Source organism: Passer domesticus, chromosome 5 (genome assembly GCF_036417665.1).
Source record: "Passer domesticus isolate bPasDom1 chromosome 5, bPasDom1.hap1, whole genome shotgun sequence".
NCBI classification, from domain to species: domain Eukaryota; kingdom Metazoa; phylum Chordata; class Aves; order Passeriformes; family Passeridae; genus Passer; species Passer domesticus.
The window spans coordinates 21581671-21603771 of record NC_087478.1 but is presented as its reverse complement, the minus strand read 5'-3'; the positions used below and the strand labels follow the sequence as shown (position 1 = coordinate 21603771).

Here is a 22101-nt window from a genome sequence, read left to right as displayed (position 1 = left end):
CTGTTCAGGCTTTCAGTTTTTCTACTCCTACTTTGATTATCAGATGTCCAAAGAGGCTTCTTTTGAAGGCTGGTTCACATACTGGAACTGAAGCAATTAGGTGAGTTTTTCCTAAAATGAACCTTCAACCCGGACTGTCCTTCTGCTTCCTCCAGTCTTACCCCAAAATAAAAAAGAACGTAGCTCCTAGTTTCTTTTTCTTCTGCGCCCAACTCAGTTGTGTCCTATCTTTGTCATTCTTAGTGACCACTTCCTGTTCTCAATCTGCTGCAGGTTCTTCTGTCTATGTAACAAAAGATGTAGATTATTCCTCAGAGAGCTCTTTTCTGATGGGAGAGAGTAATTTGCTTCCTGGCCAATAGATTCATTGGTGATATGTCAGTGAGGAGAGATTCAGATGAATGCAAGATGAGTACTTCTGTGTCCTCCTTCTGACTGGCTTTGTCCTTCATAAGTGCGACAGCACCTTAAATAATTGTCCTGCTGATGGTCTTAATGGTTCCTTCTGAATCATGTTCCAATGATCATCCTGGATCAGAATAGCTGACTAGTTGGTTTTCAGAGAAGCTTTCTGTTACTGGTTTATGGACTTCTCCACAGTTCCAATTGAGTATAGTTGTCCTAAGGCAACTGTGTCTACAATTTGATTTCATATATATTTTGATGATAGATTGATGTACAAAAAGATGGTTCTCTGTCACCTTAAATACCATGCAAAACTAATTTTCCAGTGAAGAAAAAAATCACTCATTTGGGATTTTATCCAAGACAAAATATTTGCACCTGGAAGGTGGTGTTTTGGTCCCCACTAGACAAAAAGGACAAGGACAGGCTGGAGAGGGTCCAGCACAAAGATGATGAAAGGACTGGGAAGCCTGCCAGATGAGGAAAGGCTGAGACTGCTGGCTTTCTTCAGTCTTGAGAAAAGAAGACTTAGGGAAGACTTTAGCACCATGTTCCAGTATTTAAAAGGTGGTTACAAAGAAGATGGACACTCTCTTTTTACAAGGATTTATATAGAAAAGATGAGGGGTAATGATATTAATTACTCTGGGAGACATCCCATTTGGACACAGAAAGAGTATTTTTCATTATGAGGTCAGCTATTGAAACAAACTGCAAAGAAAAGTGGTGGATTAACCAACGTTGGACACCTAAGACTCAGTGGACAGGGTTCTGGGTCATTTTGTCTAGACTGTGCTTTTGACAAAAAAGTTGGACCAGGTGATTCTTGAGGTCTCTTCCCACTTGGTATTCTGTGTTTTTATGGTTCTATGGCAATTGAGACTCGAAGAAGGAAAATCAGACAAAACTGGATTGACAAAGTTAATTCCAGAATAGGTTAAAATTTTTGACTGGGAATTCTTTGGCTAGAGGTGTGTTAACAAACTGGTAGGGTGCACCAGGTCCCTGCTGTATTGCTTTAAGTTACTGCTGTTCAGCTGTTTGGTACTGCTTCCTCAGCAAACATGCAGTCACTTCTAGTAGAAATTCTCCTGCACTGTTTCAAAATAAAATTAACCAGGTTCACTAGACTGCAGTATGTAAAATTTGAAATACTTCAGAGCCCTCAATAAATGAGTTATCACATTTCTGCCTGCTTTGAGCCTCCTAAATTCTGTTTCAACCTAAATTATTCTGAGTCTGAAAGTGTGGAGTGCATGAAAATTAGTTGAGTGTCAAGACTATTGAGAATGCTTCAACGCCATGAATTACTTCACAGTAATAGTAATAGTCCCATAGTATGTCTTTTCTGTAATTCCTGTGCACAGGAATCCCAGGTGAGTTTTCTCACCTCCTTTGTATATGTCTCCCAAGAAGGAAAACAGGGAATATTTCCACTGTATCTAGCAAAATTTCACCTATCATTGAAGGCCTGGGTTGACTGTAGCCCTTCCAATTTGCTAAATCCCAGAAATAAGACTGTGTGCCTGCCAGCTGGCAATCAGACATACAAGTGAATAGAACCCATTAGCAGGGACTGGTTGTATTTGGAGATTGGACTTGCTGTGTACATATCCCACACATAGCTGCAGCTAGATTCCAACCTCTGGACCTTTGGCAGTGTAAGGCAGGAGCATGGTCTGCCAAGTCAGGCTGCAACTCCCCACTCAGCAAGTTAGAAGCTGTCCCAAAATTGCCTTACTGTGAAGCTAAGTATGATACAAGTTACGTCCTACTACTCTCATACAAGTTAGGCCACCTGAGAAAGGGGAACGCATTCACTAATATTGTTTTTCTACACAGTTGTATTTGCAGTTTTGCAAACAACCGTTTATTTGCATCACATTCAAATAAAAAACCCCTAATCTTGTTTCTCTAGTATTGTTCTGACAGCTTGAAGGATAGAGTTGACTAAGGTCCAAAGGTTGCAATGTAGTCTTTCATATCATATTTCATCAACCATTCCACTCTGAAGAATTTTTCTCTTGATCATATTCACATTAAAGGAAACTGGGGTTATTTATCAGTATCTTAGATGAATTCATGTTTTTAATAGTTTTAATTGAAATGAGAATAAATAACCTGGAGTTTTCTGTTAGTAGGTCCTTTGGTTTAGAATTCTGGAATCACTTTTTTCTGAATCCTTCTTGTGCTTGAAGGAAGACTCATGCCTGTTGAGTCTTATCTTCTTTTTTTGTCAGGATTGGGATTAAATGTGTACGATGGTATTTCTTGTTCGGACTCAGATGTTCATTAGTTTTATCTATATTATATTCTCACAAACTGTGAGTTCTACAGTATTTTATGCTAATAAACTAAAAATGGAGTTGTGTCTCTCTCTCTACAAGGCTTTTTAAGGATAAGCTGTCTAATTAGGAAATGATAAATTATTTTTACTTTTAACTTAATAACTATCTACTCGTGGTTCTCAATGTGGATTTTTTTATCTAATTATACAATATTACTTAAACTCATGAAGAAGAAGGTAATGAAGAAGGATTAGCCTCTGTCTTAAAACTTCAATATTGTTTTATATATATTACTATATTCTAAAACTTTAAGATTTCTACTATGTGATTTTACACACTTTTATTTAAATCATACACTTATAATTTCAGTTCTATCATTCAATTTTGGAAGCTTTCTCTATGGCCTGAGATCAAATGTAGTATTTTCTTGTGGGTCAGGTCTTGTGACCTGTTAGCACAGAAAGTCAAATTCCCACCAGCGAGGGTTCCAGCACATGCCAGAGTCTCTTCTGTATTGCACTGTTTTAAATTAACTTTATAGTTGCAAATCTCTAGAAAATTGCTATTTGCCCTGTGAATAAGTTCCTTTCTACTAATGGCTAGTTAATTGATCTATGAAACAAGGGAAGGTTCTATAATGAAGAAATAATAGATATGAAACAGATATTTGGCCGAGAACATTAGTGCTTATTCCTTTTGCCAATTGGTTTTTCCTAGCATTTAATGAGGGATAGATTATGTGGCTTCTCACAGACTTTTTAGCTATGTTGTGGACTGCCCTTTACTGGAAGACTTTAAGTGAGATTAGTAAAACTGCTGGCACACTTGATCTTGCCTCGGTATGGGAAGATTAACTAAACGACCCCATGGATTTCTTTTCTGATGGGTTTTTATCCTGCTTTGTGTGTCCAGAATTCTCACAATTCAGAATTATTTTTTTTTTTGGTAAAAATCTGTGCTATGCTATGTTTAGTTAGTCTAAACTGGAAATAAAGTAGAGCTGCTAATGATTTTATCCATCTATTTCTCTCCTATTAAACTTAAGAACTTCTCTTTCCCTTGAGTTTTAAAGAAGTGAAACAAGAGAGAAGTATAATTTAGAGACATTTTATTGGCAGAAATCTTGCTCACAAATGCTTTGCTCTGTAAATTAAAGGTCAAGAGGGTTTTAAATCAGGATGTTCCTTGCCAACAATTGCAATTTAGGAAGCAATTATTTGTAGCTAATATGGTTTGGGACGGATGCCATCATTAGAACAATGAGACTTTTCCCTTGTTTTTGACCCAGCAAACATTCTGTTATGGAGCTATGTAACCATACATATGGACATTAGGGAAATGAAGGAAGAGTTTGATAAGGCAAATCTCTGAATTGAAGGCAAACTCATGGTACAGATTTCAACTCCAGTTGAAGCTAGGATTGAGAATAAAGACTTCATTTATGATTGCTGAAGATTTATGAGGTTGTTGGAGGTCAAGAGAACTGTGGTGTTGTGATTTACATGAAAGTATAAGAGCAAAACAATTACGTTAACCCATTGTTCAAAGCAAGCTATTATGTCTATCTAGTTTAAATTAACAATCTGTGATGTAGTAGAAAATAAAGATATTTTCAGACATGTTTTACTTGCTAGCAAAGTAATCTCCAACTATATATTGCTGCTCTAATGCTGTTCCAGAAATTCAGCTAATCACTAAAAATTCAACTTTTTCTAAATATTGGCTTCATAAAACAAAATTGAAAGGTTTTTAAATTAAATTAAAAAGGTTTATTTTTTTAAATGCCTTTTGTATCTGAAGAAAGCTGCTTTGCACAGTTATGAGATGCGATATATGTTCATAATAAGGAAAGTTCTAATATTTCATTTTTGCAGCAAATTCGTAGGAAAATTTTAACATTTTATCTGCATTTCTGGTCAACTGTGCACAATTAAGAGAAATTATTAATATTTTTTCCTGTTTTTTTCCTCTGATATTGTTGGTAATTCCAACTGAAAGGAAGATGCATTTGCTAAACAAATGTGGCTAAACGTGTTTTAGCCACACAGTTCCTGTTGTATCTCCTGTTGGAGTCCCGTGCAATGGCCAGTGTCCAAGGACACAAAAAGACATGAAACATCTGTTCCAACAGAAATATGGAAAATTACTTTAGGAGACATTTGTATCTATTAACATCAGCTGTGTTACATTTGTTAAACTTATACTAAGTTCTAGGGTTCTGAACAAAGCCAGAGTATATAAACCCTTGTTCTTTTGAAAGAGCAGAACAGAAGGGACAGAAATGAAACAGCAGAAAAAAAAGAAAAACAGCTAAAAAAAAAGAAAAAAAAAAACTGTGATCACACGTAAATACTGAAATAATGCATTTTAAAAAAAAATTAATATTGCTACACGCAGATACCAGAAGAGCTGAACATATCTTGTCAAGAAGTATAATGAGTTATTAGCTTCAGGATCTATCTGGTTTCTGAAAATAAAATTGGAACTGTGGTTGCATACACGTCACTAAGCAGGTGTATGTTAGGCTGCCTATTTTCCTCTTATAACACTGTGTTACAGATTTTACCTAAACACACTCCACTCTATTGAGGCTCTAAGTGAAGGAAAGCTCAAGGCTCACATATTTTCAGTAAGTAAAAGAACAAACAGTCTCAATTACTGAGATTATGCTTAGTCTATACAGCAAAAATGCTGACTTTAATTACAAAAAAATTAACATGTACCATATTTTAAGCCTAGATAAGACTTCAATAATAGTCATAGGAATCTAAAAATGTCAGCTTGGTCCCTCTGTGTGGGAACATTCTGCTGGATAATGCTATGGAAGGCAAAAATAGGTGTAGGTTTTATTGTGCAAGTTTGCTGTTTGGTCCAGGTAGGTGAAATTGTGATGTCCTTAGCCAAGGGCCACTTTCAGTGATCTCTTCCAGGCCCAAACCCAGAAAAGCAGAGTCAATACATCATCCACACCTTCTTTATTAATTTTTTCCACCAGAGATTATGCTAGGAAATAAACTCTTTATTCCCTGTTGTTTGAGTTTGACAGAGTTTGAATGCCTGACTGGCCAAATTAAGATGAGACATTACATACCAGGCTCTGTCAGAAAGGTTAATCAATAAAAAGAGAGGCCTCTGGTAGAAAAATTACTGTTTCAGAAAAAGAAAATTGAATATTTTAATTGCTCTGTTCTACTTCTATAATTCTGTGTTTTGTGGCTGTTTTCACCAAAGAGCAGATGGAAAACTGAGTAATGGATCAAAGGTATACCACACTCTATAGGAATTTAATTTTTCTGTTTAACAAGAAATTAAACTAATAATCATAAACTTCAGACAGAAGCATAGAAAATTGTGTAAATCCACCAAAAAAGAAATGTGAAAGTGCATTGTCTCCTCAAAATGCATTTTATTGTTCCCTCTGAAAGCAAGGTATTGAAAAGAGCTTAGCTTCAAAGCTCTGATTTTCATTATTGTGTCTTATCACCCACAATTAGCTGCTTCCAAAGCCCATTCAAAGCTCTTGTTTTTTTTGACTGCTTCTCCTACAGACTGTGAAAGAAATTGCTGCCTATTGTGCACTGTTAAGTTTTATATTTGGTTTGCTATAGGAAAAAATATTAACAGTATCTTCTGTTGCCTACTATTCCTACAGTAGGAAAGTTGGAGACATATGTGTGGATTGCCTCTGCTTTACAGCAGCCTTAAAAGGCATTTGTTTGCTAAGTTGCAAGAGAACTGACCTGAAGAGCTACCACGGGCATTTCTGACAGCTGCTCCTGTAGCTGACAGTTTACATTGACCTTCTGTACCAAATATTTTGCTGGGTTCCTGCTCTCTGCAAAAATGAAAATATGACAGTGGGATGGATAGGAAAGTCTTCTGTGACCCAAGTATTTTTTCAGTCTGTACACTGTGAGTGGGATTCATCTTACCTGACTTCTGTTTTCAACAGTGTGACCTAGTTCCTTTGAATGCCTGTGTACTGGTGTGAATTAGCTATTTAAAGCACAGTTCAGTTGATCTGTTCTGAATATCTGTTTTATCTGTGTCTGAGTGGCTTAGCTGTTAAGTTGCAGTATCTGTGTTTCAGCTCCTAATATTTGATCAGATGAAACCTATCTTCTGTAATTTATATCCTGAGCAATCTGGATAAAATATGTTTGACTAAAACAAGTCATTCAAGCAAAGTTACATGAGTGTCATGCAGAGGAGGTAGGGAATGTGATACAGACTCCTTTAGCAGGATGTTGGTTTCATTCCTTAGCACATGAAATTCATGTAGTTCAAACCTGATGTTGCAACTCTTGGTACCACTTTGTGACTACTGAGTATCAGGCTTGAAGATTTGCCAGGTTCTGAAGAGTCTGTGTGCATGTACTTGAGCAGAGTGAAAGCATTTAATCCTAATGGATTTGACCTGTCTTGGATCTGGCTCTTCACCCACTGAAAATTCCTAAAACTCTCATAAATACAGGGTAAAATAATTATAGAGGTAACATGATTTTTGGATAAAGGTTTGCTTTGGAAAAAGATGTGAAAGAAGAGTAAATGGGGCAGGGGGTGGGAAAGAAGACTGGTGATGAAGGAAATTGAGTAGACAAACTACTTTTCCAGTAATCATTTTATTTGAAAGTATAATTTCATAGCCTTTTTTTACTTTTGCTTTATATGGCTTGAGGTTTTAGCCTTCATCTGGGATTTTATAATCTGTTAAGAATTTAATGTATAATTTAAATAAATGATAGAAAAATAAAACCCACTAGTGATAAGAATGAAGGCTCTGCCTCTATGAAATAAAAATTCTAAGTTTTCGCTTCTCACCTTATAAAGTTATGAAGCTTTGCTCCAGTCACATACTTCTGTGATTGTTCTCTAGCTTTAGGTGTGAAAGCCATTATTAGTTGTCAAAGATGTTGAAATATGAAAAAGCCGACCTGTAAATATTATTTACTCTTATTAATTTGCAATAGAATAATATGAACAGCAAAGCAAATTAACATATATAAATATATTTATATTTATAAATATAAAAGTTCAAAAATGCAGGTTTTATTCTTTTCAGTTTTTAAATTCCTGCCTGCCAAAAAGTCTCCTTCAAAAGTGTCTATTAATCCTAAATAACAACTTAGAAAGGAAGTAAGGGCCATCTGGAAAAGTCTGGTTCATGGAAAGAACAAAGAAATGTATGGTGTCTAAGTCTTGGTGTAGATTTCTGTCAAGATGGAAAGAGTGCATCATACACTTTATTTTGGATATGGATTTGACCCTCTCACTTGCTAAGCAAATGATGGACTTGAAACATTACAAAAGACCATATATATATATATATGAGTTGTATCTAGTAGGGTGCAAATATGAGTATTCAGGGAACTTACATTTGCTTTAGCTTCTGACATTTGTGACATTCAATATAAAGCATGGTGAAACAATAGAAATTACTTTTGTAACTTGCTGCATTTGCTGTGGAGAGGTACTTTGTCTTGTGGACCTTAGAAATAATTGTATTCAACAACTGACACTGGGGTCAATCAGAAGACAATGAAAAAATATCTTGGGAAATGTCCACCTTCTTGTAAAAACTGGTTATGAGCAGCACACTGCCAGTGGACCACCAGCACTCATAAATAATTTTAGCACAGCTTTTGTTTGGCTTTAACTCAGAGATAACTTCACTGCTTCAGTCAATTACTGGAGGGTGAGAAAGGCAGAATAGAACCAAGAGAGCTTTTTTTGCTTTACATGAAATGCTTTACAGCACATTTAAGTCTCATTTAATCATAGAATCATTAAGGTAGAAAAAGATCTCCAAGATCATCAAATCCAACCTTCATTTACATGAATCTTCACTTTTGCATTCTGATACAGTGAAGAGGTTTTTGCTGTTTTACCAGGAGGAAGTGGGATCATCCCTAAGCCATTGAACTTGGCAGTGTGAAGGCCACTTGGAGCCTCTGCATATAGATTTTGTAGCTGCCTTCAGGTCATTTTTTGGAACTGTATTGGATCTTTCCATTCCCCACTATGCTACATGATAAAGTTCATCAGCCTAGAAGGAATTTCTTTAATCCCTAAAATCACTATGTGGTGTTCTATTAAAATCAGTCTTTGTATAGACATTTTGTAGTGCAAAATGATAAGCTAGATTTTATCTACTACATGTTTTCTTTGAAGTTCACTCTTTAGTATGAAAATAGTAATGCAGTGCTTTCAGACTAGCAGCCAGTCTTGAGCTGTTTCCTCCTATGTTCTTCTTTCAACACTGTAAGGTAGTAGGTTTATTACTGCAAAATGGAGGAATTTCAAAATATTTCCAAATATTTTTTAGCAGTTGAAAACAATTATTTAAGCAATTCTATTCAACTACCATAACATGGCATATCTAGACAGTAGTGTGTCCTAAGAAAACAATTTATTGTTTGTATAAATTCCATATCCTTCTCTTTCATCTTTCATCTTTCTCTTTTCTGACCTTCCCTCAAGATTTCTTATTGTCTTTCTCATGCTGGTAGTATGAAAAAATAATTGGAAAAGGACAAGAAGTTCTCAAACATCAATACTTTTTCTATAAGTGTTCTCCTCTGATTCATGCAGAAATGCCATTTTTATGATAGAAAGGGTGATTAACAGATTAGTGGGAGGATCAGCACAGCAAAATTACTCCACATCTGTGTAATCCTGTAAAAAAAAAAGTCTGTAAAGTTGATACAATATCTACTGTTGTCAGATGATAAAAAGGCTGTAAAAAGGATGTGGAAGGAAGGAATTAAATGAAGTAAAAGCAAGATGACAACATCCTTGCACTAATACTTAATTTAACTTTTCTTAAATTAATACAATGCATCTAATCTAGATTACAGTTTACAGTACATAATGGAACCTAATGTATGTTATATACACTTTATATACTGTAATCTGATATTTATTGGAATAGATCCTTTCCATTATCTCAGTCCTTTTGTTGGTAGTAAATTCTCTAAGTCTGACTCAAACTGGAAATATTTTAGTTTTCTGCAATAGCCTAGTCTGCTTTGGAGCCAGATCTCAATGTCCACAGTAAGTTCTTGCAGCTCCTTTCTGCATGGAAGGGAGCTGGCAGTAGAGAGAATTTGGTCTGTGTGATTGCTTCAAAATTTTTAGGGCTTTTTGTAGAGCCTTTTTTACTGCTGGGAAGACACTCTGCATAAATTTCTTGTTCGAGATTATCTTACTGAGGAAAAGTAGGAAGATGAAAAATAGATGGTTAAAAACTAAGAGTATAGGCAGGTCCAGGGCAATGCATTAGCAAGACTGTTTGTCTAAGGCAAAAATATTAAAACTATAATATTCAATCCGTTATTTTAGAACTGCTCAGGAACCATTTCTTGTAATTAAATAATCCTTTCAATCAGAAAAACAATGTGAGTCATGTGTGAGGTTTTGCTACAGGATGTGAATGTATCCATGCCAACTCTGCTGATGGAAAAACTTGTTCCACATCTCCAGAAAGCTGAATTTACGGTAATTAATTTTATTAGTAGACACAAGAAAGTTAAACACTAAACACCTCACAGGCTGAGTCAAAATACTTACGAAAGGTGGAGGAGTTCACAGCTCTACAGAGTTATTTCTTTGAAGTGATGAATCTTGGTGATTGAGTTTCACCTGGGCTGGGAATATTGCCCAGATCCAAGTGTAACTTCTATCCTTATGAGAAAAACAGTAATTAACATGTTTCTAACATCTCAGTGGAAACAATCTGAATCACTTTGATTAAATTACGTTTGTTGTGCTATGCTGACTGCATTATTTGCATCCTCTTTGCTCCCCAGACCTGAAGTAAATCACAGAAATCTTCCAGATGTCTCTCTATAAGGGAGAGTGAATTTCTGTATGAAAGCATTGGTAAAGGTCAGGGGAAATTTTGTGTCCAATAAGATATAATTAACTGCCTTAATACCTTGTTGACAGAGCCTAAATTTTGATTCATAAGGTTTTTGTCTTTTTATTTCTATTTCCACTATGTCCCATCTCTGGACTAATGTGATCTCAATATCTATCAAAGCAAGACTTCAGCTCAGGATCACTTACCTGAGTGATGTGCCTTGTGCAATAGAATAAATATAGTTGTTAAGCACATCATTTGGTTTTCATAAGTAGTTGTTTTTTTGAGGGAGGTCTTGTTCAGCTAGTGGCTGCTTGATTGATTTAGCTGAATGAAAAGTACTTGTAGTAAATTACTGCAAGGAGGCTGTTGGAGAAAGCACAGTAAATTCTAACTTCAGCCTGCTTATTTGGCACTAACTGCATGCAATCTGTTTCTGTCCATGTGTGAGAGCTACCTGCATGCAGTCTGTTGCTCAGTGAGCCATCAAGCTATAAGGTTGCATTTTCAGTCTGCTGTCCACCAGAAGGCAAACCTTTATTCAGTATCTTTTAAAAGAGATCATGGTTAATAAAAATCCATTATATTCACTTCTGTGATTATAGCAGCCAGTATGCTGCAAATTCATTAGAGTAATTTTCAAACCCATTATAGTTTAGAAAATAAATCACTACATGTCTAGATTTTTAGGTGTTCTAGGAAAACAAACTTAGCCATCTCACTCCTGTGTCCCAGCTGTGTATATTAAATGCGTATCTGGGAATATGTGAAATGTAGTGCTGGTCACAGCTATTAGACATCAATGAAAATATCCTTACTCAAAGGCTCTTTTGAATGAAAAACATAATGATTTTCAAAGTCAAATCAGTCCTTCATTATGTTATTTTTTTTATGGTAGGTCACAGTGTGGTATAAGGGAAGCATAATGATAACCAGATTCTGTCTGTAAATGTATTTATCTTTTCTGTTTTGATACAGTCTCCATTATGAGTGTTTTCCAAGAAACTTTAGTCTCAAATGATGCTGACTTAATTCAAGTAATTTTATATTTACCAAAACTTTTAACTGAAGAGGAAGAAAGGAGAAAAAAACCCCATCACTTCTTTAATCTTCTATCATCTGACTCCAACTCTCTTTCAAACATAAAGTCATAGTCATACTTTCTGCACTACCATAGGCTTGTACAGCACGTTCTGAATATAAGTAGCTGCAGCTGGAGCTATGGATAGTGTTGGATGGAGACCTATCCATGCACTGCCCATGTGTCCCAGACATTTGCACAGATACTTTCTCTAGTGTAATTTACATATTCTTAGTTTTAGCACTCACATTTGTTGTATAGGCAACATTGCCTCTACTTTACATCAGTAATAGATTTTTCATTATGTATTTGCTGGTTAAAGTTAGGAAGATTTTTGTAAATGCTCTCTATCTAAAAATGTACTTTCTCAAGGTCTCTTGAGTAACTTAAGCAAACAGCCTAATGTCTTAATAAGAGAAGAGTCTGATCTTTGGCCAGAAAAGCCTCAGAGATTGATTCTTTATCAGAGATGGATCACTTTAAAAACAGAGCCAAATAAAGAAGGGCAAGGCAGCTGCTTGCAAGATTGCCAGGCACTATGACATGCCTCCCACTGAGCTGCTGGGAAAGCTCAAGATATAGGGATCACCCCTGCCAAGACTGGGGTCATTGCAATGAGCACATACCTATTTCAGGTGCCTCTGTTCTTCTCGGTACCTTTCGGATGAGAAGCAGCAGTGGATGGAGATGGCCTTCCATAGAAAAAATGTCCCCAGGCTCAAGTGTGACCCAATGGGGGCCTTGTGTCCCCCAGACTGTCTGTATATAGTTGGGTGATATTTTTAAGTTCATGCTTGAGCAGACAAACCATTTGAAGCACTCCCACCAGTGAGCAAGAGGAGGTGTTTTCTCCTGCAATATTGCTGTCTGAAGTGGAGGGTGTTTGGCACTTGGGAATTGGCTCAAATGAATCAAGTGTTCAACACGACTGCTCTGAGGATCTGACCCTGTGTGTTCTCTGGGGTGTCATTAGAGACAGTCAGCATCAAAGCCCATGGCTTCTCTGCAAACACATGTCAGTGCAGACTGTAGATGTGTAAAGAGAAATTCCTCCTGTTGCCCACACATACAAGTGTAGTTTCCTTTAGAGTGAAGCTTCCATGCTTATGTAGACTCTGTCATTACAAGAAAGGCAGGAACTCACAGTTTTTTTTTGGCATTCTCTGGGAAAACAGTTTCAGAAGTCCTCTACCTGGTGTTTCTGAGCCTGTATAAATGGCTTTCTCAATATTCCCAAGACCATGTGTGGCTGTGATATGTATTCCAATACATACCTTATCATGGAGAAGTGAATTTCTGTATAAAGCAGTGTGTGAAGCAATTCCTTAAAAAAAAAAAAAATTTTCCCTGAAACCAATATTATGTACATTACATTACATTTTGAAATCTTGTTTTCAGTCTATCCATGGCTCGTTAATACCTTTTCAGCCCTTTGGGCCCCTTTAAGCTCAGTTTAGAGAAATTAGAGTGAGAGGAAATACTGATGTTCCTTGTTTGTTTTTTTAGTCACATAAAGGAAGCAAAAGAAACAGAATCAGTGGTCCTATTGAACTGATCTTGCAGAATTCCTTTCTTTTGCATCCTGTTTGGCAGTCACCAGGCTTGCTATTCATGATTAATATTTTGCTGAAAAAAATCAATGTCACATTCCTTTTCTGACATTCAGGTAATGTCGAGGAGAATCCAGAGCAATAAGTTGGAGACAGAGAGAGACTTAGGGATCCTGAGGTCTAGGGAAACAGAACATGTCCAAGAACTGCAACTAGGCTCATTATTAGGAGGGAGTGTTGGTGAGATAAAGCTTGCAGAGAAAGGTTTAATGTTTTTTCTAGTAGAACATTGGATATAACTGGGGGGGAAGAAAGCACACACACATACAGAGAAATGTTTTGATACAACCTTTGATACAAAATAGAAAGAGTTCCATTTGTAAATATTGAGAAGATTCTCTACATGCCAGGACAATGATTAGGAAGTCAGATATATTCCCCCACAAATAGTGATATGGAAAGGAAAGTATCTTAGATTTACCTCTCTATGGGAGTTATACATCCAGTCTTAGGTTACAAGAGTCCTCCACTTTGAATTGCCACATGATCTCTCAGGGATCTAAGCACCCACTTCAGTCAGTTCTTTCTCACACAGCAGTTATCAGGGACCTAATGGTGCTCCCTCCATCCAGTTTCAGCCTGTGTTCCTTGTACACACCCAGTCTATGGACACAGTGGGTTCAAGGCTCTTTACAAGTCAGCATTTAATTGTGTGTACAATGCACACACAATGTACATTGTACACACAATTAAATGCAGCCAGCTTCCTTATGAGAGCCTGAGACAGAACTGACCAGAATACCCTCTAGCCTCCTGTTTTCCCTGGAGGGAAAACACTGGGAGCTTGAACTGAAATCTCTGGTGCCAAGTTGAAAGGGAGACTTAAAAACTGTGTTTTCTACATCACAGGAAAATGTTCTATGGGGAAATACCAATTACTGCTTTATGCACTGCACAGTCCCACTAACATGTCCTGAGACCACCCATTAGATGAAGCATTGTTGGCAAAGGGATTTTTAAACTCTGTCAGTGCTGAAGGGGCCAACTTACCTATCTCTGTGAGCTGTGGGTGGCTTTGCCTATGCTCAAGACAAGAAAGTTAGGCACGTAGGAGGATGGTGGTAACTGAAAGAGGGTTTTGAGATGATAGATTACAAGGGTGCACAGTGTTGAATGGAGCTCCAAAATACAGAAAATAGGAGGCAGAGTTGTGAATTGGACTCAAACATCCTAAATCACTCCTTCAAATCCTAACCTTAGTGTGCCCCAAGCCCTAAATAAAAAAAAAAAAGTTAATAAATGTACTTCACAATCTGAAGGATTTGGTGCTAGAAATGAGAAGTACTTTTGTTACAATATACCCTGAAACACTGAGTTTGTATCTACAGGCCTTGCTTACTGTGAAAAGCAGCTTCAACAGTAGTGTTGGCAGATGTATAGCTCACTGGACCAAGTCCCAGGCTATCATGCTTTTTCAATGCATGGTGTTCATTGTCAGAGTACTTAAACTTATGAAATCATGAAGGAACAGTAATGCTTTTCAACTCATCCTTTTGCTCATCCCTTTTCTTACTTTCTTATTGTAGCGATAATTTTTCAGTCTGAGAAGTTCTGCTGTGTTTGTCATGGCTGTGATATAAAGGTCTTGGCCTAAAATCAAAGGGTCAAGGCTAGAGCTCATGTGCTTCTTGCAGTTAGGAGGCTTAGAGTATAGATCTTTCTGCAGTGTGATCTGTGAATGCCATATACCCTGAGCATGGGAGGGTAGAGATGAATGCTCCTTATAAAAAGCTACAAGGCTGTAGGACTTCCCAGCTGGTATTGAACATTTTTTACCTAATTACCAGGGAAAAAAATCAGGGTCACCTCAGCACTTTATTGAGAGAACCATAAATACATAATAATTCCTTTGGTTATCACTTAAGACCTTTAATTTTTGCCGTGGGCTTTTGTCAAAGCCCATGTTTTTCTCAAGCTATTCCCCATTTTCAGAGAATGGACTTGGCAAAATTCAAGTCAGTTCACATTCAGAGCTTGCATTTAAAACGACAGTTACAGAGAAGGGGACAAAAAAGGAATCAAAAACTGATGCAGCTCTTACAAGTCTCCAGGTCAACATTATTGTATCCCTTTTTAAACTGAAAAAACACCAGAACATAAACAGCAAAAGGCCTCTCTTTATCTACTACTCCTTGTTCCTGTTTTATCTTCTTTTTAGGGAGGAGGAAATACTAAATTCTTTTAATTCCTCTTCTTTCTTGCTTTGTGTACTTTGTTTATAAAGCATACAAGCTGGAAATTATCACTGCTCTTGCTTGGGAAAAATATCATTAGTTTCATGAGGAAAACATGTTCGCTAAGAAAGCACTTGAAAAATCCAAGCAGATGTTGACTACAAATTCTGAAAAAAACCAAACAACCCCTCTGTCATTATAATTAGATACATTTTGAAACATTTTTCAAAATTGAAGTTTCTGGTATTCTGTTATTAATGTTGGAGTTGGAGTTGGATTTCACATTCAGTTGTCTTAGTTCAACTAATTCTGCTGATCTCTGAGCTGTTCAGAATGATAATTTCACAAGAATTTGCTAGATTAAGAGTCATGCTTTTTAGGTCTCTTGTGAATAATTTTGCTCTATGGCTCGCAAATGCAGCACTTTGAACTGTTTGGGAGCAGGAAGACAGCTAGGGTCTAACTGATGTTTTGCATATAAAATGGAATTGAATCAAAATCCTTCATAGATTAAAAGGATTCTTTTATATTCCCCATGAACATAAAAGATACTAAACTAGTGTTATGAAACTCGTAATATTTTCTTGGAACAATTTCATAGCTGTCTCTGAGGTTAGCATTCTGAGTGCAGAGGAAGACACTGCATCTGCTGTAGTGTCAGGATGAAATTTATTTGTCCATATAAACAGTAAGTACTTTTAAAGTCTTTGTGGAAAGGCATCTACCGGGATTTTCAAAATTTGTTTAGCAGTTAGTAAAGGTACTCTGTAGTTATGAAAATCTTCAGTCACTGGTTAAAGCATGTGACTTTATTCTCAAAGAAATTTTATATGGAGAAATTTGGAATTGACAAAAATCATGCAAGTTAAGTTATGCTTCTATTCTTAAGAAACAATAATATTAGTTATAGTAACAACATGAATAGCACAATTAAGAACTTAAAAGCAATTTAGACTGATGGCTGTACTTTATCCATATATCAAACTGTTCTCTGATGCCCTGACAATATGACCAGTATCTCAGCTTTTCATATCATTCCTGATCTCCTACCGATGTCTGTGCGCTGCAATTTTCCACCCAGGAGTGCCCAGATTCCTTTTCTGAAGTGTTTTTATGGCCCCTACCAGATCTGCGTGGAAATGAACATCTCATAGTCTTTTAATGTGTTATTTGTGACGGTTGTTCAGGTCGTTGGGGAACAATTATCCCATTATTGTAGACAGAACTTATTAGGTTCCTTAAATATTGTGGTGATATAAAATACTGTTACTTTGCTTTAAAACATAGCTGCAGCACAAGGGCACGTTACTCCATCAGTTCATCCCATCAATCCTATATTTGCTGTTTAATGGATTTGTTTGTCTTTTGATTAGGCAATGTCTTTATGTATGTCCTAGACAGTGCTTGATGGCTAATTATAGTCATTGTTTCCCATCCAACAGCAGTAGAGAACTGAAATTTCTTGGGAGAATGCCTCTTTTTATGACAGGGCTGTAGACTTATTTTGCACATACACAAGTTTCAGTTCAATCTAGTCAGTTTGGTATTGAACTGAACTGGCCTGAACCTCTGGATCTTTAGAGATTCATCTGTCACTGAATAATGCAGCTGGACAGACGAAGACAGTTGAATAGAGGACAATAAAACTGTTCCTTCATTTATTCCTGCCATATTAAGAAAGTCGATAGAGGAGAGCTAATCCATCTGCCCACAATTTATTCCCTAGCAATAATATATAGTTTCCCTATTTAATGAGCTCACTCTTTGACTGATTTTATTAGAAGTCCTTCTATAGCATCATTTTTAATCACTTTTCACTCATTTTTAGTTATGTGTAAAATAGTAGAAAAAGATGGACTAAAGAAACATGGAAGGATTTCATGAGAAACTTGGGTCAGCTTAAACAGAACCAGACGCAATAAAGTTCAGTCAGTGAGCCTACAAAGACCAACAGAAAAGCACTCTAAATTAGCTCTTTCACATGAAGCTTTATTCTGTCATGTCTAAAGTGCTGTCAAAAGGAGTGAGACAGCCCTGGCAGCGCCATGAGAGGGGGCAGGGCTGCAGTGCCTGGGGATGTGGCTGGGTGACCTGCCAGGTTGATGGGCAATGCTGGCCAAGAGACCGCAAGCTCAGAGCTGAGGGTGCAGGGGTCTCACACCTTACCAAAGACACTCTGTGGGGTTTATCTCATCCACTCGTTCTAGGCCATGCATGAGTTCTGGATGTTAAAAATATGCAGGATTTTGGCTACATATGTCTTGTTTGCAACACTGAAACAAATTTCTCTGATTTTAGTTATAGTCCTCTTGTTATTTAGTTTAAAACAATCTGATACATTAATCCTTTATTAGAATGGTAGGGGTAGTCTTCAGTGATTTGGGCTGGGTACAATTTCAGAAATGAGTACTGAAGCAGAAATTGCCTGGTTTTCAGCATTGAGACCATTGGTTGTTAGGGGTTTTCATATAAATGCAAGAAGGTCTTTTACTGAGTAAAAAAAGGTCTTTTACTGACTGTAGAGCCTGTATGGAGCATTCTGGGTGGGAGTTTCCAAAGCACTCAATTCATTAACATGAGTCAACTTCCACCAAAAATTATGTTTTTAGCCACAGCTGTGAATGAACAGAGTTGGATTATTCCATAAAAATACTGAAAAGCCTTCCTTTCTATTGAAAAACACCTTCTTGATCTGATAGGTAGCAGCAGGTGTAGATGTTAAAAGTAACTTTATTTTTGTTACGGTGCTTTGTCACTGCTGGAGCACCAACTGTTAAAATGAACAGATGGACTTTTTTCCTTTATGGTATGACTTCTCCCAGGAAAGTCAAGGGCTTCTTACCTCCTTTCCTTTTCCTGCAGTTTCAGAGTAATCAGTTTTCATTAAGGTGGAGATGGTGAAAAAGGTACAACAGTGATTTAAAATTCATTAATAGTTAATTAGATTCCTTAATCTGAAGCATTACTACATCTACAGTGGTCTTCACTGTATGACATCCATCCCATGACATCAGCTGCATGAGTGTGGGTCAGCTTTATAATGCTTTGTTCATCTCTCTCTCTGTTTCTACCGGTGTAATTTTGAAACTGGTTTTTTGTTTTGTTTTGGGTTTTTTGTTTTTTTTTTACTATTTATATATGCCTGAGTAAAAATATGTATATATATATGTATATGCATAAGTACATAATTGAGAGGAAATTGTTATTTGTTATTCAAAAGTGAACTAAAACCCAAAATTCTTATTAAATTAGGCACCCAGACTATAAATAAATTAAATACCATGGACTAATAGCCCTGAATAATTTGAAGGCAATAATTGAGAAAACTCAGTAGTGTAACAGGCTTGAAAATCTGTGTCATCTCTTAAACACTAAAACATTATGAAGAATCAGGTTCAGTGTAGTGTGATCTGAAAGAGACAAGGAAATTGTCATTTCACATAGTAGATGGACTCCAGAAATGTTCACTCTCTAAGTATTAACTGATGTTGTTTAAAAGCTATATAGATGCACAGAAAAAAAGCTTTATTCCTCTTTTATTTGCTAGTGTCCAGAAAATCTTCCATAAAGATAAAAGAATGTTTACTAGCAAAAAGACACACTGATCTTATAGTCAGTCCTAATGTGCACTAACGTATGTAATGGAAGGGAATTTTTCTTTTGATTCTAATCCAGAAATTACAAGGGCCTTTTTATGTCTCCCTTCTAAGAATGAAGGTTTGCAGGAAGAACAGACACAGAGCAACAACTATAATTTAGGTTTACATGTCTGGCTCTCATCTTTGCCATGGGTGATCTTTTGTAAACATAGTTAAGATCACAAGATGTTTCATCTTTGGGCAAGGACAGAAGGATGTCATGTCACCACAGCACCTGAAGAAAACAATAAAAAAATCTACATGCATTTAGAAAAACCCTCAGTGTGCCATATATTTATGGAGCGGCAGTAAATCTGTAGCTGCCACAGATTCACTTTGCATATTATATTAAATATGTCAATGATGGTAAAGGATTGGTCTCCTACAAAGGTAAAAATGAAACAAATAAGTCTGAATGGAAAAAGGATTCTAAATTTCATATTAAACTATATATTGAAGAGCTAAGGATGAACTAATTGTGAAACTACCCCAAATAACTTTTTTACTCTTGAAGAGGATTTCAAGATGATGTGGATGGGCACAGTGCTATCATTTTCATAGATTCTATTTATTTCAGGACTGTGGTTCCAAAATTCGCCCAGAGGAGTCCTGTGGCTTGCAGCCTCTTTCTCATGAATACCTCTCAGCAATTTCACAGACAGTGTTTAAGACCTGTGAAGCTGGAGACACAAAAGGTTTGTACTTTATCTCCCTTTTTTTCCTGAAAATTAACTCATGCACCTTATCAAAGTAAAACTAGAAACAATGTTAACTCTTTACTATGGACATGCACTGACACACAAGAAATTGAACTAATCATTCCAAATTTGCAGCAGCCAAATGATATACCAATCCTGGCAATGAAGAATGACAAATGGCAAATTCCCTGCTAAAGCACTAATATTTCTCAAATAAGTTAAATTTTCAGAGAAGCCAAGCAATGTAATTTCCCCTCAGAAGATAACTCAAAAATTCTGCACAAGTAGGTGTCATACACTGTCCTCGAGCTATGTACAGAAGCTGAGGTGGAACAGCAGAGATAAAGATATAACCTTACTTCTTCTGACATTAATCGTGAAATTTAGAAGGTTGCTTTATAGTTCAGTACAACCAGCATTTCATGACTAATTTCTAATCCTTTGATGTAGAGCAGAGACAGTAATTCAGAGTCCAACCAAACACAGAAGTGACTTCCTCCTCTCCTAGTCACCATGGAGCTGTTCTTAGAGGAAGCTCAACACCTTATCAAATATACACTTAATTTATACAATTTCTCTCTTTCTTTCTCTGTCCCTCTCTCTTATAATCAATACATGCAAATTGGAATATACAACAGAGGAAGTGTCTTTCCTTTGTGTATACATCATGGAATGAAACTACGATTTATCTTTTTTCTTTCAGAAGTTCTCCTTTGATTCACATCTGGTTTGAACCAAGCTATCATATCAAAATTAGCTCTTTGTTCAATATTGTTGCATTACCAATAATACAGAAGTCAGCAAACTTCGCTGTGTGTTTGGCTTCTCAGAGGGAAAGAGAGAAAGAGAACTAAAAGAGACCATAAGAACCCAACTTGTGCTAAATTCCTGCAGGTGAATCGTTACTGCAGTCTGTAGAAATGTGTTTTCTAGCAATAACAAAATCTGGTGTGTAAGATATCACAGATTGACTTCTAATTTTCTGTTGCTGTGACACATATGTTTTAATGATATCCCACTTTCCAATCTTCTTACAACTGTATCCAGTTTAACATAATTCTGTATGATCTCTCTCTGCATTCAACAGCTGTCTGGATTTGGGTCCAGTGGAGACCTAAATTGATGTCCAGCTAAATGAATGTGTCACTTGATTGCAAGGAATAAATCTCAGTTTGGACATAAATCTCAGTTTGGACATAAGTCCATAGGCCTAAGGCTATTTATTCTGTAGAAAGTCATGTCCTTTTAAACATAGTTTTTACTATTTTTTTTTCATAAATACAGCTAGAACAAAAAGAAAAATACCTCCATAGTCTATTCACAGAGAAAAAGCTTTTTGAAGATCTTAGGGTACCAAATAAATAACAAATATAAAAGAAAAGCAGTCATAAATCAACAAATTAGCATCAGTGTAGGTTAAATATTTAGATTTTTAATTACCAAGATAGAATAGTATCTTCTCTTTACAGTGATTGTTTGGCACTATAGAAAAACCTTGATTTTAAATTTGAAAGCAAAATATGTTTAATTGTGGCTATGACAATGTAAAAGGATAAATACAAATGAAAGAAGCTGAAAGAAAAAGCAAACTATCAAATTAAGTGTACGGCCATTATTGGTTAAAACTTTCAATTTTAGGCTAATATTTTTAAAAGGAAAGTAAACAATCCTAACTAATTATTTAAAATAGAACATATATTTCTTTTCATGCCATTTTATGAGAACAGATTTAGGGAGTACTGGCAATGTTTAATCTCGTATCTTAAGCAGAAGATTTATGTACGCAACTGATAACTACTCTAATGAGCCAAAATCCAGCTTTCACCCTTCCTGTGGAAACCTCCTACTTACAGGTTTTTATAAAAGTTTGATGATGCCAATTTTTAATTTGTGAAGCAACTAACAGTGTGTCTCTCTTGCTCTCATTCACTTAACTGTTGGTGGACTTGCCCTTGCCTGATAGAGCCAGTGTTAATGCTTTTGCCTGAAGCACCACAAAATGCTGCCTGATTGAAATGCTGCTGAAAGCTGCATTATGTGCTGCTAACTTATATAAGTGAAGAAAGAGCAACTTAAAACTGCTATAGAAAATAAGCCTAATTTCAAAACTAATATTGTTTGCAATTTTTCACTGTTGTCTTCTTTTATATGAGATTCATTTTATCTTTTAACACAGTCCTATTTTTGAAGGCTAAGAATGCATTGACCAACTTTTGGGAAATTGCAACAGGAAAAGTTCATAATAGTTGGATTTAAAATGCATCGCTAAAAATCTATGTAAATACAAAACCAGGAATCATTCTGTTAGCATTAGATGCTAGTACATCCTAAAAATATGAATTTATC

The 22101-nt window shown here is 36.3% G+C and overlaps 1 protein-coding gene across 4 annotated transcripts in view; it reads left to right on the top strand.

Annotated features, from left to right (window-relative positions):
• CPED1 (cadherin like and PC-esterase domain containing 1) overlaps positions 1 to 22101 on the top strand; it is a 138607-nt gene that overhangs the window by 94295 nt on the left and 22211 nt on the right. For all 4 annotated transcript variants that reach the window (XM_064422290.1, XM_064422292.1, XM_064422289.1 and 1 more), the window contains exon 17: positions 19635 to 19752. In XM_064422290.1, the coding sequence (XP_064278360.1) occupies positions 19635 to 19752 (118 nt within the window). The remainder of the gene's footprint in view (positions 1 to 19634; positions 19753 to 22101) is intronic.